General features: G+C 45.8%; 1 protein-coding gene across 4 annotated transcripts in view; it reads left to right on the top strand.

The window, feature by feature from the left end:
• Positions 1-12,924, top strand: part of Adamts9 (ADAM metallopeptidase with thrombospondin type 1 motif 9) — a 156,340-nt gene that overhangs the window by 66,052 nt on the left and 77,364 nt on the right. For all 4 annotated transcript variants that reach the window (XM_076868927.1, XM_076869093.1, XM_076869015.1 and 1 more), the window contains 5 exons: positions 3,997-4,207; positions 4,867-5,031; positions 7,116-7,277; positions 11,134-11,253; positions 12,799-12,903. In XM_076868927.1, the coding sequence (XP_076725042.1) occupies positions 3,997-4,207; positions 4,867-5,031; positions 7,116-7,277; positions 11,134-11,253; positions 12,799-12,903 (763 nt within the window). The remainder of the gene's footprint in view (positions 1-3,996; positions 4,208-4,866; positions 5,032-7,115; positions 7,278-11,133; positions 11,254-12,798; positions 12,904-12,924) is intronic.

The following is a 12,924-nucleotide window of genomic DNA, read 5'->3' on the forward strand; positions in this document are numbered from 1 at the left end:
GGCACTTACCAGAAAACATTCCACCTTGATCTTCAGAACTCACTGATGAGGTATTCAAAGTCAGCCAGAGGTGGGGAAACTAGCCGACCTGTCATCCCAGTGGCTCCGGAGGCTGAAGCAGGAGGATCAAGAGTTCAAGACTAGCCTCAGCAACTTAGCAAGGCCCTAGGCAACCTAGGGAGACCCTGTGTCTAAATAAAATATAAAAAGGGCTTGGGATGTGGCTCACTGATAAGTGCCTCTAGGTTCAATCCCCAGTACCAATAATATTAATAATAATTAAAATTTTAAAATAATAATTAAAAGTCTTTAAAACAAAGAGTGGGGGGACTTTATCCCTCTATGCCCATAATGTTCTGCATCCGCCTAGGGCACATTCCACCCAGAACATGAACTCTTAGGCGTGCCAAAGTTGCATGGAGGAGCAAGAAGAAAGTCTATTTAGAACTATCTAGATATTCAAACAAATATTTATGAAAGCGAAGTTGGAGGCAGGAAGTATTGAATGGGTGGAGGACCCTAAAGCTTTCCTCATCTCTGCGAGGTTGACAGTGTCCTAGTGAAGAACCTGGGGGTGCCTTGTGTATTCTACATGTCAAGTGGATGCAGCTAAGGTGTGCTGCCACTTCATCCTTCTTTTGCAGTCCAGAGATTAGAGGCAGAGAGTGGTATATGACTGTGTTAAGGTCTCACCATTCGTAAGCTGCAGAGTGACTACTTGAACATTTTGAAGTTCCCACAGCACGGGGCCAAAGCCTCTCAAGTAGTGCAGGCTTCCTATAGTGCTGGATGGAGTGCAGATTTGGAGGCAGGGAGAAAAGAGTGCTGTGATCGATTAGTAATGCCTGTCATGGGAGTAAAAATGGAAATTGTGATAAGTATGCTGTCTCTCAGCCAGTCCTGACCTGAGGCTCTGACTTCAAAGACACCACCTTTCTACCCTCACACACTTCCTCTCGACACATTGTTACTAACCTGCTTGCTTATTGGCTTGCCCAAAAGCATTGACCAAAGTCACATGTTACTGTAAAAAATAAAATATTAGTCATTAAAAGGTGAACATTCACACTATCAACATTCTTTTTTTCAGCAAGGTAGGGGTACTGGGGATTGAACTCAGGGGCACTAGACCACTGAGCCACATCCCCAGCCCTACTTTTTTGTATTTTATTTAGAGACAGGGTCTTGCTGAGATACTTAGCATCTTGCTTTTGCTGAGGCTGGCTTTGAATTCATGATCCTCCTACCTCAGCCTCCCTAAGTGCTGGGATTACACCTTGTCACCATGCCCAATTTAAGACAATATTTTTATTTTTCAGAAGTGTCCATATAAACCCATTTGATTCAGTCGATTCAGTTAAATTAGAATTAAAGGTCCTTTCAGAAAAAATAATTAGTGGACTAACTGCTGGACTGAATTAATCACTAATGTTTGTCAGAAAAAACTAAATTGGTGTATAGATTCCTTGAGATACAGCCTAAATAAATTGAGAAAGGTAGCACTTTCGGATTAGCCTTCTTTTCTAATTATTACTGTGTCACCATCACTGTGAAAGTCATAGAATATAGTCACGTGTTTTCTAAGAACTACTTTTAACAGTTATATGTTATTCTGTTAATAGTCTCACATTGATAGGGTAGTATTTATATTTCTTATTGCCTTCTATATAATCTTGTATTATTCTATTGATAGAATTAATAGCCTGTTGATTTCTCAAATACCAGTATAACACAGGTATCGTCACCATTTTACAAATTAGACTAAGAGAAGTTAAGCAGATTGCCCAACGTCACACAGCTGGCTAGTTCCCCCTTCACTCTGTCAGCCTGATGTCAATATAATCATGATTTGTACTAATTATTTTGGGTACTGGGGATTGAACCCGGGGTTACTAATCACTGAGCCACATTCCCCAGGCCTTTTTTATATTTTACTTACAGACAGAGTCTCACTATGTTGCTTAGGGCCTCGCTGTGTTGCTGAGGCTGGCTTTGAACTCACAATCCTCCTGCCTCAGCCTCCTGAGCCTTTAGGATTACAGTCATGCACCACCATGCCCAGCTCAAACCAGTGTTTTTGAAAAGCCCTACCAAACAAGTCCTTCCCCAGGTGGAGATGCATAATGCTGATCAATATCCTGGATGCTCTGAGAAGATCTGTAGTATGGATATGGAAGCCAGTTTAATTTAATAGTTCTCAAAATCATTTAATCCCACAATCCTTACACAGAACCCCCCCCCCGCCCCCCACACAAACACAATCACACATTGTCCCTCAGTTTCCACTTATTGACGAGACATTAGAGAAGGGTTTTATGAAAATTTCTCATTAAATATAATTGTGTTTAATTTCCCATGAAATGAACTCAATGATCTCAGCACACCGAAGTTAGACCACTGTCCAGGAAGAGAATCTAAGTCATGTGACAGTGTTTGGGAAGAATTTTTCACATGACCTTCCCACAGACTCTGCAAGCCTCTTTGCCAAGATTCTGGGCATCGTGTGGACATCAGGGAAATGACTTTGGTTGGGGTGACTGCCTCCTTGATCCTGGATGGAAAACAACCTGTCCCAGAGGGTAGCCAAGAATCAAAGTGCAGCTGAAAGTTCCAGATGCTTCTGTTGAGTTGGTCCACACTTTTGCCCTCCGTCCTGCAGGAAGAGAGAGTTTGCCCCTGTTAAACTGTGATGGGATGAGATGAAGCGCTGGTCCTCAAGCCCCGCTGAATGTGTTCTGGGTTAGAACAAAATCCTCTCGATACTGTGTCCCTCCAAGGGACAGTCTCCAGCCCACTGTCCTTGCCAATGGGCACCTCTGACCTGCTTCTGAGCATCAGTGAGAAATTCCATGACAAGCGTATCATGGAATAATCCTCTCCCCTGCCCCCTACTCCTTTTCCAAACAGTTGTACATGGAAGAACTCTTAAAACACTGGAGATCAACACTCCATCCAATTTCCAAGCAGTAGCCAAATTCCAAAAGTCAAATCCAGTGAAGATTATCAAGAAATCATCTTTTCTGAATTTGTAAATTCAACCAACAAAATTGTATTTCAAGTTCTTTTATTTAGTTTATTCCTGCTGAGGCAAGGGTTCCCAGCCAGCCTCAGCAAAAGCAAGGCCCTAAGCAACTCAGTGAGACCCTGTCTCTAAATAAAATACAAAATAGGGCTGGGGATGGGGCTCAGTGGTTGATTGCCCCTGAGTTCAATCCCTGGTACAAAAAAAAAAGACCTCATTTTATTAATTTTCACTTTTTTTTTTTCAATTTAAGCCCTGCTGACTTTGTTTCTAGGGTGTTGAAAGAAATTGACAATTTATTGGTATTTATTGAGCACTTACTGTGTGCCTACAAAGTTTCATTAAAGATACTGGGGTTACAAAGATTTATAGATTCAAATCTAATTTTTAAAGCTTATAATTAATTTTTATAGCATGTAGATCACATCTTTGCAGAATTTAGTCTTTATTCTCAGATAATAGTGCACAGGGTTTAACATACTGGAAATTCACAGTTGCAGTGTAAATTCTTCATTCTTTGAGTAACTTACAGAATGTTTATTGAGCACTTCCTAGCCTGGGCCCAGGCAGCAGAGGCTTCCTGTGATTGGTTTCCAAGAGTAGTTCTCTGTTAGAAGAAGTCAAATGAAATGCTAGATTGCATGAACTTTTTAAATATGAAGTGGCTCTTTCTGCTCAGTTGAATTCCAAAAAAATTTTTTTTCTTCTTCTTGGTTCCTTAAATTTCAGATGGTCTGTATCAGAGAGAATCTTCCCAAAGATGCTCTGGTCATCATTCTTTGACTTCTATGCATACCCACAGCCATAAAAAATACATGGATAGTTGGTTTGAAATTGTATTTCAGTAACTCAGTGGGGCTTTGAGCTCCAGGGTATTTGAGTTAAGGAAGAAAAAAGAACTCACCTCTTCCGCTCATTGGCTGAGCACGTATATTTTAACAGATGCATTGGTTTCTCCTTATTCTGCTTCACAGGTGGCATGTGGCCAGCAGGAGTGAATGCAGTGCCCAGTGTGGTTTAGGTTACCGCACATTAGACATCTTCTGTGCCAAATACAGCAGGCTAGATGGCAAGACCGAGAAGGTGGATGATAGTTATTGCAACAGTCACCCAAAACCAAGCAACCGGGAGAAATGCTCAGGAGAATGTAACACAGGCGGCTGGCGCTATTCGGCTTGGACTGAAGTAAGTTGGTTCTCATAGAAGAGCGTCCTCTTGGATGAGTCGGATGACTTGATGGTGACTTCTTGCAGGATTGCATTAAGAAGCCCCATTTAGCTAGAAGCAGTGGTGCACACCTGTCATCCTAGCAGCTGGGGAGGCTGAGGCAGGAGGATTGTGAGTTCCTCAGCAAAAGCGAGGCCCTAAGCACCTCAGTGAGACCCTGTCTCTAAATAAAATATAAAAAGGGCTGGGGATGTGGCTCAGTGGTTAAGCACCCCTGGGTTCAATCCCTAGTACAAAAAAAAAAAAAAAAAGGAGAACAAGAAGCCCCTTTTAGGCTGTGTAGAAGAGTACTGTGATTGATATGTAATGCCTGAACCCATTCAAGCTCAGAAGGAAAGAATCCCATGATTGATTGGTAATATCTGACCCAGGCAGAACAATTGCAAGTGGTAAAACAAATCAACCAGCCACTTTTCTAGACCTCTCAGTCCATTTCCAATTTTATTTTCCTATGCCAATGAGCTACTGCGGACTTCAATATAGACCCAGGTAATAAAGTGAGAGCATGCAAAAGAAATCTCTCCAAAAGAAAAAGTAGAGTCAGCCAGGTGGGTTGGTGGTTAAGGTTAGAAGAGGATCTTGAATCTGCAGTGGTCTGATTGGACTTTTCCTTACAGTGTTCTAAAAGCTGCGATGGGGGAAGCCAAAGGAGAAGGGCTATTTGTGTCAACACCCGCAATGACGTCCTGGATGACAGCAAATGTGCCCATCAGGAAAAAGTCACCATTCAGAGGTGCAATGAGTTCCCGTGTCCACAGTGGAAATCGGGAGACTGGTCAGAGGTGAGGTGGAGGAGCTGCTGTTCCCCAGGTGGCCTTGGATAGCTGACTGTGGGTCCCCCTGGTGTGTTGAAGGCTGAACCTACAGAACCTCTCCCTCCACCCCGTTCCCCACCCAGGCTGTGACTGAGTACTAACTGGGCCTTGTCCACCAGAGACCTTGACGTCACGGGGTGTGTCTGGATCCACCACGAGAGCTTCTGTTGGTGACTTTGGAGTCCCAGCTCTCACCCTCCCCCCTCGTTGAGCCCTAAGTATCTGAGTGGGAGTCAGGACTGTAGTAATCCTGAGGCTCGGCTAGCTCAGGCCTCAAGTCCTCATCTTGGAAATAAGAGACGTCCACCCCAGGGAGGGACCTCTGACTCTGGCATCCATTTACTGGAGGAAAACTTAGATGAAAGAGAAAAGGACCAGGCCGAGGTCCAGACCCGGGCCTTTCTCATCCCTGAGCTCATGAAGTTTGTGTCTAAGACAGTGAGAAGAAGGCCGCTGAGCTTCGCCCGGGTGAGCCCAGCCCAGGAGAGTCACCAAGAGGCCACTCCTTCCACCTTCCTAAGGGGACGCAGGAGGAAGGGGATCAAGGTTCCAGTGTGAAGGAGCCAAGTCAGGAGTGTGGGGAGGAGGGTCCTTACAGCCACAGTGACCCCAGCCCTGTCCTTCCCTCTTCCACGGACGTGCAGCCTTAACCATTTACCTTCACCATCAAATAAAGTGCGGGTCTGAAGAGGAGAGCGTTAGTGTCAGTGGAATGAATGGTGGGGACGCAGTGGCACAGGCGGTGGTGAGGGCTCCTGGCAAGGGGACCCGTAGACCTAAGTTTGAGGTCTCAGTTAAACTCTCTCTTATCTGGTTTAAAAAAACCGGAAAGGAGGAGGCCGGGTGCTGTGGCCCACGCCTGCAACCCCAGCAGCTCTGGAGGCTGAGGCAGGAGGATCACGAGTTCACAGCCAGCCTCAGCAACTCAGCAAGACCCTGTCTCTAAATAAATATAAAAAGGGCTGGGGATGTGGCTCAGTGGTTAAGCACCCCTAGGTCAATCCCTGGTATCCGCCCCACCAAGAAAAATGAAAGGTGGTAGTAGGCTTGAATTTCACTTAGATGGCTAATTCTAGGTGAAGTATCATGTCCAATTAGGTAACAGACCTTTGATCAGTTAGGAGTGGGGAAGATCAGACTAAGAACTCAGAATGGTCCAAAATTCCTTAGATAAAAACACTGGAAGGGAAACAGCTAAGTGTAGTTCACACTTGGCCCTCGTGCAGTGAGATTTTGACTATAGTAATGTCCTTTATTTTTCAAAATTTCTAAAGTAAGCTGGGTACGGTGGCGCACGCCTGTAATCTCAGAGACTTGGGAGGCTAAAGCAGGAGGATGGCGAGTTCAAGGCCAGCCTCAGCAACTAGGGAGGCCCTAAGCAACTCAGTGAGACCCTGTCTCTCAATAAAATACAAAATAGGGCTGGGGATGTGGCTCGGTGGTTAAGCACCCCTGGGTTCAATCCCCAGTGCTTGCCCCCAAAAAATGTTTCTTAAATGGACATGAACAATAATGACATTGATAATTGACATGTTTTGAGGTAAAATTTGTGCTAAGTCCTTTACCCGGATGCCTTTCCTTTAGTGTTCACAACACTTTGCAGGAGGCAGGACTGTTAACCCATTTTACAGATGAGAAAATGAAAGCCCAGGGGGCCCCTCTGACTTGATTGCATTGGGGTTCAAACACAGGTCACTTGGACTTAAACCCCTAGAGAATCACGAATGCTGTCTTTTCAGTATTTCAGGGATTGACGCTCTGTTGAGTTTATTCTCTGTTTAAAAGTGGCTCAGAGACTAAGTACAGAAAGGAAGAGAGAGAGGAGGGCAGGAGGAGGGAATAAAGGAGAGAGAAAGAGAGAGAGAGAGAGAGAGAGAGAGAGAGAGAGAGAGAGAGAGAGAGAACGAACATGTACGTGCATGCATGTGCGTCTGTCTGTCTAGACAGCCATGGGGACAGGCCACGCCTCTTCTCACTGGTGACTACCCTCCGCTGGCCCAAACCACAGCCTCCATGGCCCAGCCCCTGACTGCCTCTTCTTTTTATTGCAGTGCTTGGTCACCTGTGGAAAAGGGCACAAGCATCGCCAGGTCTGGTGTCAGTTTGAAGACCGAGTAAACGACAGGCTCTGTGACCCTGAGACCAAACCAGTGTCCATGCAAACCTGTCAGCAGCCGGAATGTGCGTCCTGGCAGGCGGGTCCCTGGGGACAGGTATTTTAACAGATAAGATTCTGGGCTACATTCTTTCCATCTTATCTGGGGAGGGTTTGTGCAGGGCATTCCAGGGCCTCCCCAACTCTGTGGCCTCCCCAGCTCCGCGGCCCTGGAGCAAGCACGTGAGACCCTCTGCTCCATCCAGCTCCTCTCCCCAGGGTCGCTGCTTCCCTGCCAGAGTTCAGGGCTCTGTCCACAGCCCCACCGCCCAGTTTGCACCCTTTGGCTTCAACTGCACGTGCTCCTTGAAACAAATCCACAGCAGACTCTGCGTCTGGCTGATGTTATCTTCTCCTGCAACCGCGAGGCTGAGGCTGCTACAGAGTACAATCCGATCCGTGCCAGAGCCTTTGGCAGGAGGTCTGGGGTGGGATGTGGAAGGGCTATTTTGGCTCCCAACCTCACGATTCCAAAGCTGGCCTCCCAGAAAGAAACCAGGCTCTTCCAACCTAATGAGTTAGATCAAGGCACAGAGTCATCAGGCTTGGAGGGAACCTTTCCCGAGTCCTCCTGGTCTGTGGGTCCTGTAGTCTTAACTTGATCAGTCTTAAAGGAGAGAGGGGGCCTCCCTGGGTCTTGTGTTCACCCCTGGATTCAGTCCTCCCTAATATAGAAGCAAATGTTCCTGTACTGTTGAAGCAGGACTCCGAGTTCCCAGCACAGGGCTAGCAGCTGTGGGATGTCACTTATGTAACCTCTTGAAGAATGTTGAAGAATGACTCTCCCTGCACCCTGACCAGCCACGGCCCCTTCTGTCCTTTAGCCTCTGTCTTCATTTCCAAATTTCCGTGCAATCAATGACAGCAGCTTCATTGTTTCATTTCTGCAATGTCTGCCATCCATATTTTTTTTTGCAGGGGTGGTACCAGAGATTGAACCCAGGGACACTTAACCACTGAGCCACTTCCCCAGAGCTATTTGGTATTTTATTTAGAGACAGAGTCTCATTGAGTTGATGAGGGCCTTGCCATTGCTGAGGCTGGCTTAGAACTCATGATCCTCCTGCCTCAGCCTCCTGAGCCGCTGGGATTAGAGTCATGCGACACTGCACCCAGCCATATTTTTAAAAATTAAAGTGAAACTCATAGCACAAAAACTAAAATTTTTAAATGAAAAAAAATCATAGACCTATAGCATATTCACAATGTTTTGTAGCCTCTATTTATTTCCAAAACATTTTCATCAGCTGCTCAGAAGAAACCTTGACACATCAAGTGGGTTGTTCTCTGCACCCTTCTTCCCTTAGGGCCTAGCAGCCACCAGTTTGCATTCTGTCCATACGGATTTGCCTGTTTGGACATTTCATAGAAATGGAGTTATATGCTGGGTGTGGTGGTGCACATCTTAATCCTAGCAGCTGGGGAGGCTGAGGCAGGAGGATCGTGAGTTGAAAGCCAGCCTCAGAGACTTAATGAGGCCCTAAACAGCTCAGTGAGACCCTGTGTATAAATAAAATACAAAATAGGGCTGGGGATGTGGTTCAGTGGTCGAGTGCCCCTGAGTTCAATCCTCAGTACCCCACCCCCTGAAAAGAAATGGAATTATACAGTATGTGGCCATCTGTATCTGTCTTTGTATTGCATGCTGCTTTCAAAGTTCACTTATGTGGTAGCATGTATTGGTATTTCATTCCAATTCTTACCTGAATAATATTCCATTATATGGATGTAACACAATTTGTTTATGCCTTTATTTTTTATGGATATTTAGATTGTCTCTACTCTTTGGCTACTGTGAATTACTAGCTGAATATTCACAAATATGTATCTATTTGAGTACCTGATTTAACTCCTTTGAGATCTATATACCTGGGAATGCAATTGCTGGATCATCAATTCTGTGTTTAATTTTTAAATTTCCAAGTGGTTTTCCATAGCACTGTACCATTTTACATCATAAAAGCAATATGCAAGGGTTCTAATTTTTCCATGTCCTTTTGCGGGGGGCGCAGGGGTGGGGTACCAGGGATTGAACTCAGGGGCACTCAACCACTGACCCACATTCTTAGCCCTATTTTGTATTTTATTTAGAGACAGGGTCTCACTGAGTTCCTTAGTGCCTTGCTAAGTTGCTGAGGCTGGCTTTGAACTCACGATCCTCCTGCCTCAGCCTCCTGAGTTGCTGAAATTACAGGCGTGTGTCACCACACCCAACTTTCTAATCTTTATTATTTCCTTTCTTCTCCTAATTTTGGGCTTATTTTGCTCTTCTGTTTCTTTCTTCTTAAGCTACACATTTTGCTCAATGGTTTGAGGTTGTTTTTCTTTATCTTACACAGTCATTTGCGACTATCAATTTCCCGTGAGCCCTGCTTTCCCTGAATCTCATAAATTTTCTTATTTCTGTTTCGTTTTCATCCATCTCAAGTACTTTCCTGTGTCCCTTGTGATTTCTTCTTTGGCCTGTGGGTTATTTGAAAACATGTTAATGTCCATGCATCTGTGAACTTGGCCGATTTGCCTCTGTTGATTCCCTTGTGGTCAGAGAACATGTTTTGTGTTACCTTCTTATTAAAAGTCTTGAGCCCTCTTGGGTGGCCTAACGTGTGACCTGTTTTGGAAAATGTTCCCACGTTGGAGAGCAATGTGCAATATGGTAGGTGGGTGAGCAAAGATGCCACCACACTGTCTTATTGAAATTGGTCGGTACTCTCCGAGTGGCCGTAAGATTTTCTGAGATGCCAGAGTTCCAAAAATGTGGATTCTGCCCCTTGTTACCAGCTTGATGGTTGCTTCAGTGGAGAGACTAATTTTTGGAACTTCTTTCTTACTCTGCCGTGTCTCTGACCTCACTCCTGCTGTTAGACTGCTTTTCAAAATCTATGTTATTTATTGGATTTATTTTGCCCTTTTATTTATTTCCTTTCCTACCTGGATACAATGGTGTCTTTTAAGCTAACTTTTGATTATTGCATTTTTAGGTGGTTTCTAACATCTTGTGATCTATTATAAGAGCATCGTGCTGTTCAAAAATAGTGATGCGAACTCCGATTATTTCCTCAGAATGTTTTTTTTCAGAAGCCAAGGAAGGCCGCAGAGCTCTGCCAAGTACTTGTGTGAACTAGAGTGCTGTCTAGGTTGCATGTGAAAGGGAGCCCTTCCCTCCCCTTGGGGCTCAGGGCCAAGGGACCGAACCCTGAGTCACTGAGCTTTTCATTGCTGTGACCCAATTACCTGACGGAAACAACTTAGAGGAGGAAGGGTTCATCTTGGCCCAAGGTGCCAGTCTGTAGTCCGATGGCACCATGAGTTTGGGCAGAACCCAGTGGTGAAAGGTGCAGGGGAGCAAATGCTCAAGGCAGCTAGAAGTAGAAAGAGTTGGACAGGAAGGGACCAGGGACAAGATATAGTCCCCAAGTCCAGTGATCTTCCTCCAGCTGTGCCCCACCTGCCTGCACTTCCGCCACCTCCCATTTGTCCATGTGGCTCTCATGGGCTAGTCCACTGATGAGGTCAGGACCCACATGGTCCAGTCACCTCCCAGAAGCCACACCGTTGAGCATTACTACCTTGGGGACCAAGCCGTTAATACATGGGTCTTCAGAAGACACTTCATATCCAAACTGTAACAAACCTCTATGTGTATAATTCCACTAGGAGGTGGCAGTAATTCCAGTGTCACATAATAGTTGATCAGTAAATAGACTGATGCATTAGGATGAATGGTATAATCATTATAGTTAATTCTAATCACAGGCCAATGAAGCTACTGATTTGTGCAGAGCTAGCAGCTAAGTGCTTTGGGCGTCGGCCCCTCTGGCCTCCTACGATGGAAATGCTTTTCTGGGGCAGATGTTTGGGGCAATGGGGACAGGGAAGATTTGCTGAGTGTTGTGACTTCCTTCCTCCCCCAGTGCAGTGTCACCTGTGGACAGGGCTACCAGCTACGGGCAGTGAAGTGCATCATCGGGACCTACGGGTCAGCGGTGGACGACAGCGACTGTAATGCAGCCACCAGACCAACGGACACCCAGGTGAGTCCCCCTTGTCCACCTCAGTGGCTGACATTGGGCATTGAGGCACCACGACATCCCCGTGTTCAGATGGAATCAGAGCCTCCTCCTCTGTGAGGACGGCAGTCAGGCCGCCGCTTGGTTAAATCACCTGGATTTACTTATTTGTTGTGTTAAGAGTCTGATGTTTTGTTATTGCTTTTGTCCTTTTCTGGTTATTTGGAATATATATATGTATAAATCTGATTTTATTTTTATTTATTTTTGGTACAAGGGATTCAACCCAGGGACACTCAACCACTGAGCCCCCAAACTCAGCCCCATTTATATCTTATTTAGAGACAGTGACTGAGGGCCTCACTGAGGTGCTGAGGCTGGCCTTGAACTAGTAATCCTCCTGCCTCAGCCTCCCAAGCCACTGGGATGACGGGAATGTGCCACCACACCTGACCCTGACTTTATTCTAATCAGGTAGCAAATATTGGTCGACTTCCTTTTTCTTGAGCTTAGATTTAATTTTTAATGATTTCCTCAAATAATTCAGTAACTAATGTCATGATTTCAGGCAGTGTGTGCTGAAGCTAGGTTGGACCCGCTCACCAGAGCCTGGTCAGTCACGGGAACTTGGTGAGCTGGGGGTTAAAAACAGCCATGATTTTAACATGAGAAATACAGACTTTTATTTAAGTAGAGGGTATTAAAGACAAAGCTGATAAATACCTAAACTTATCGCTTCCTGATTATTTCAGCAGTCACTCTTGTCCATGCCCTCGGGCTCTTTGCATCTGATACCTATGTGGGGGAAGCCCCTGTGCTGCTCAGCACCTTCCCGACTCTGGACTGACTGACGTCTCTTTTTAGATGAGCAAGTGGATCTATAATAGGACTTTAAAAATCATTAAGTAGACCCTGCCCTGAATCCAGACATCTGAAAAGGGATTCCCATGATATCACCTTCTGCACTGACGGAATCCAGCCAGGACTGTCAGGAGATGTGGAAACACACAGGAATCTGATCTGGGTTTGCTCAGCTCAAGGCAGAAACAGAAAGAGTCACCCAGGAAGGGACCAGGGACAAGATGTAGTCCCCAAGGCCAAGGGTTAAGGGAACACTTTTTTGTCATTGTTCCTTTTAGATCTCCAGGGCAGTAGAGTGTATTTGCACATATCTGCAGACATGGAGTCTACCTTCCCATTCTTGTGGTTGGACACGATGTGGAGTTTCCCTGGTCGTGTGTTCACATATGAACATGGGAAAGTTCTGTCCCATTCACTCCACTGTCTTTCCTGTTCCCATCTCCATTCCGTCCCCTTCATCCCCTGTGTCTCAGCCAGTGACCTCTGTTCTCCTCCCCACATTGTGAGTCAGCCTCTGCACATCAGAGGGAACATTCAGCCTTTGGTCTGGGGACTGGCCCACTTCACTCCAGCCCACCCACTTACTGCAGATGCCCTCATTGTCCCCTCTGGGTGGCGGGTCAGGACCGCTTGCCCCGTGTGTTCTCATCCACTCTCTAAGTGTGTGATGGCTTGAAATAAGCAGGTTTTCTCCCCTTTCACGTCTAGGACTGTGAATTCCCATCCTGTCACCCTTCCCCAGTGGTCCCAGAAACAAGGAGAAGCGCGCACAATGTTCCAAGAACTCAGTGGCGATTTGGATCTTGGACTCCAGTAAGAAATAGATGGGGCGGT

Source organism: Callospermophilus lateralis, chromosome 1, assembly GCF_048772815.1.
Source record: "Callospermophilus lateralis isolate mCalLat2 chromosome 1, mCalLat2.hap1, whole genome shotgun sequence".
Lineage (NCBI taxonomy): Eukaryota > Metazoa > Chordata > Mammalia > Rodentia > Sciuridae > Callospermophilus > Callospermophilus lateralis.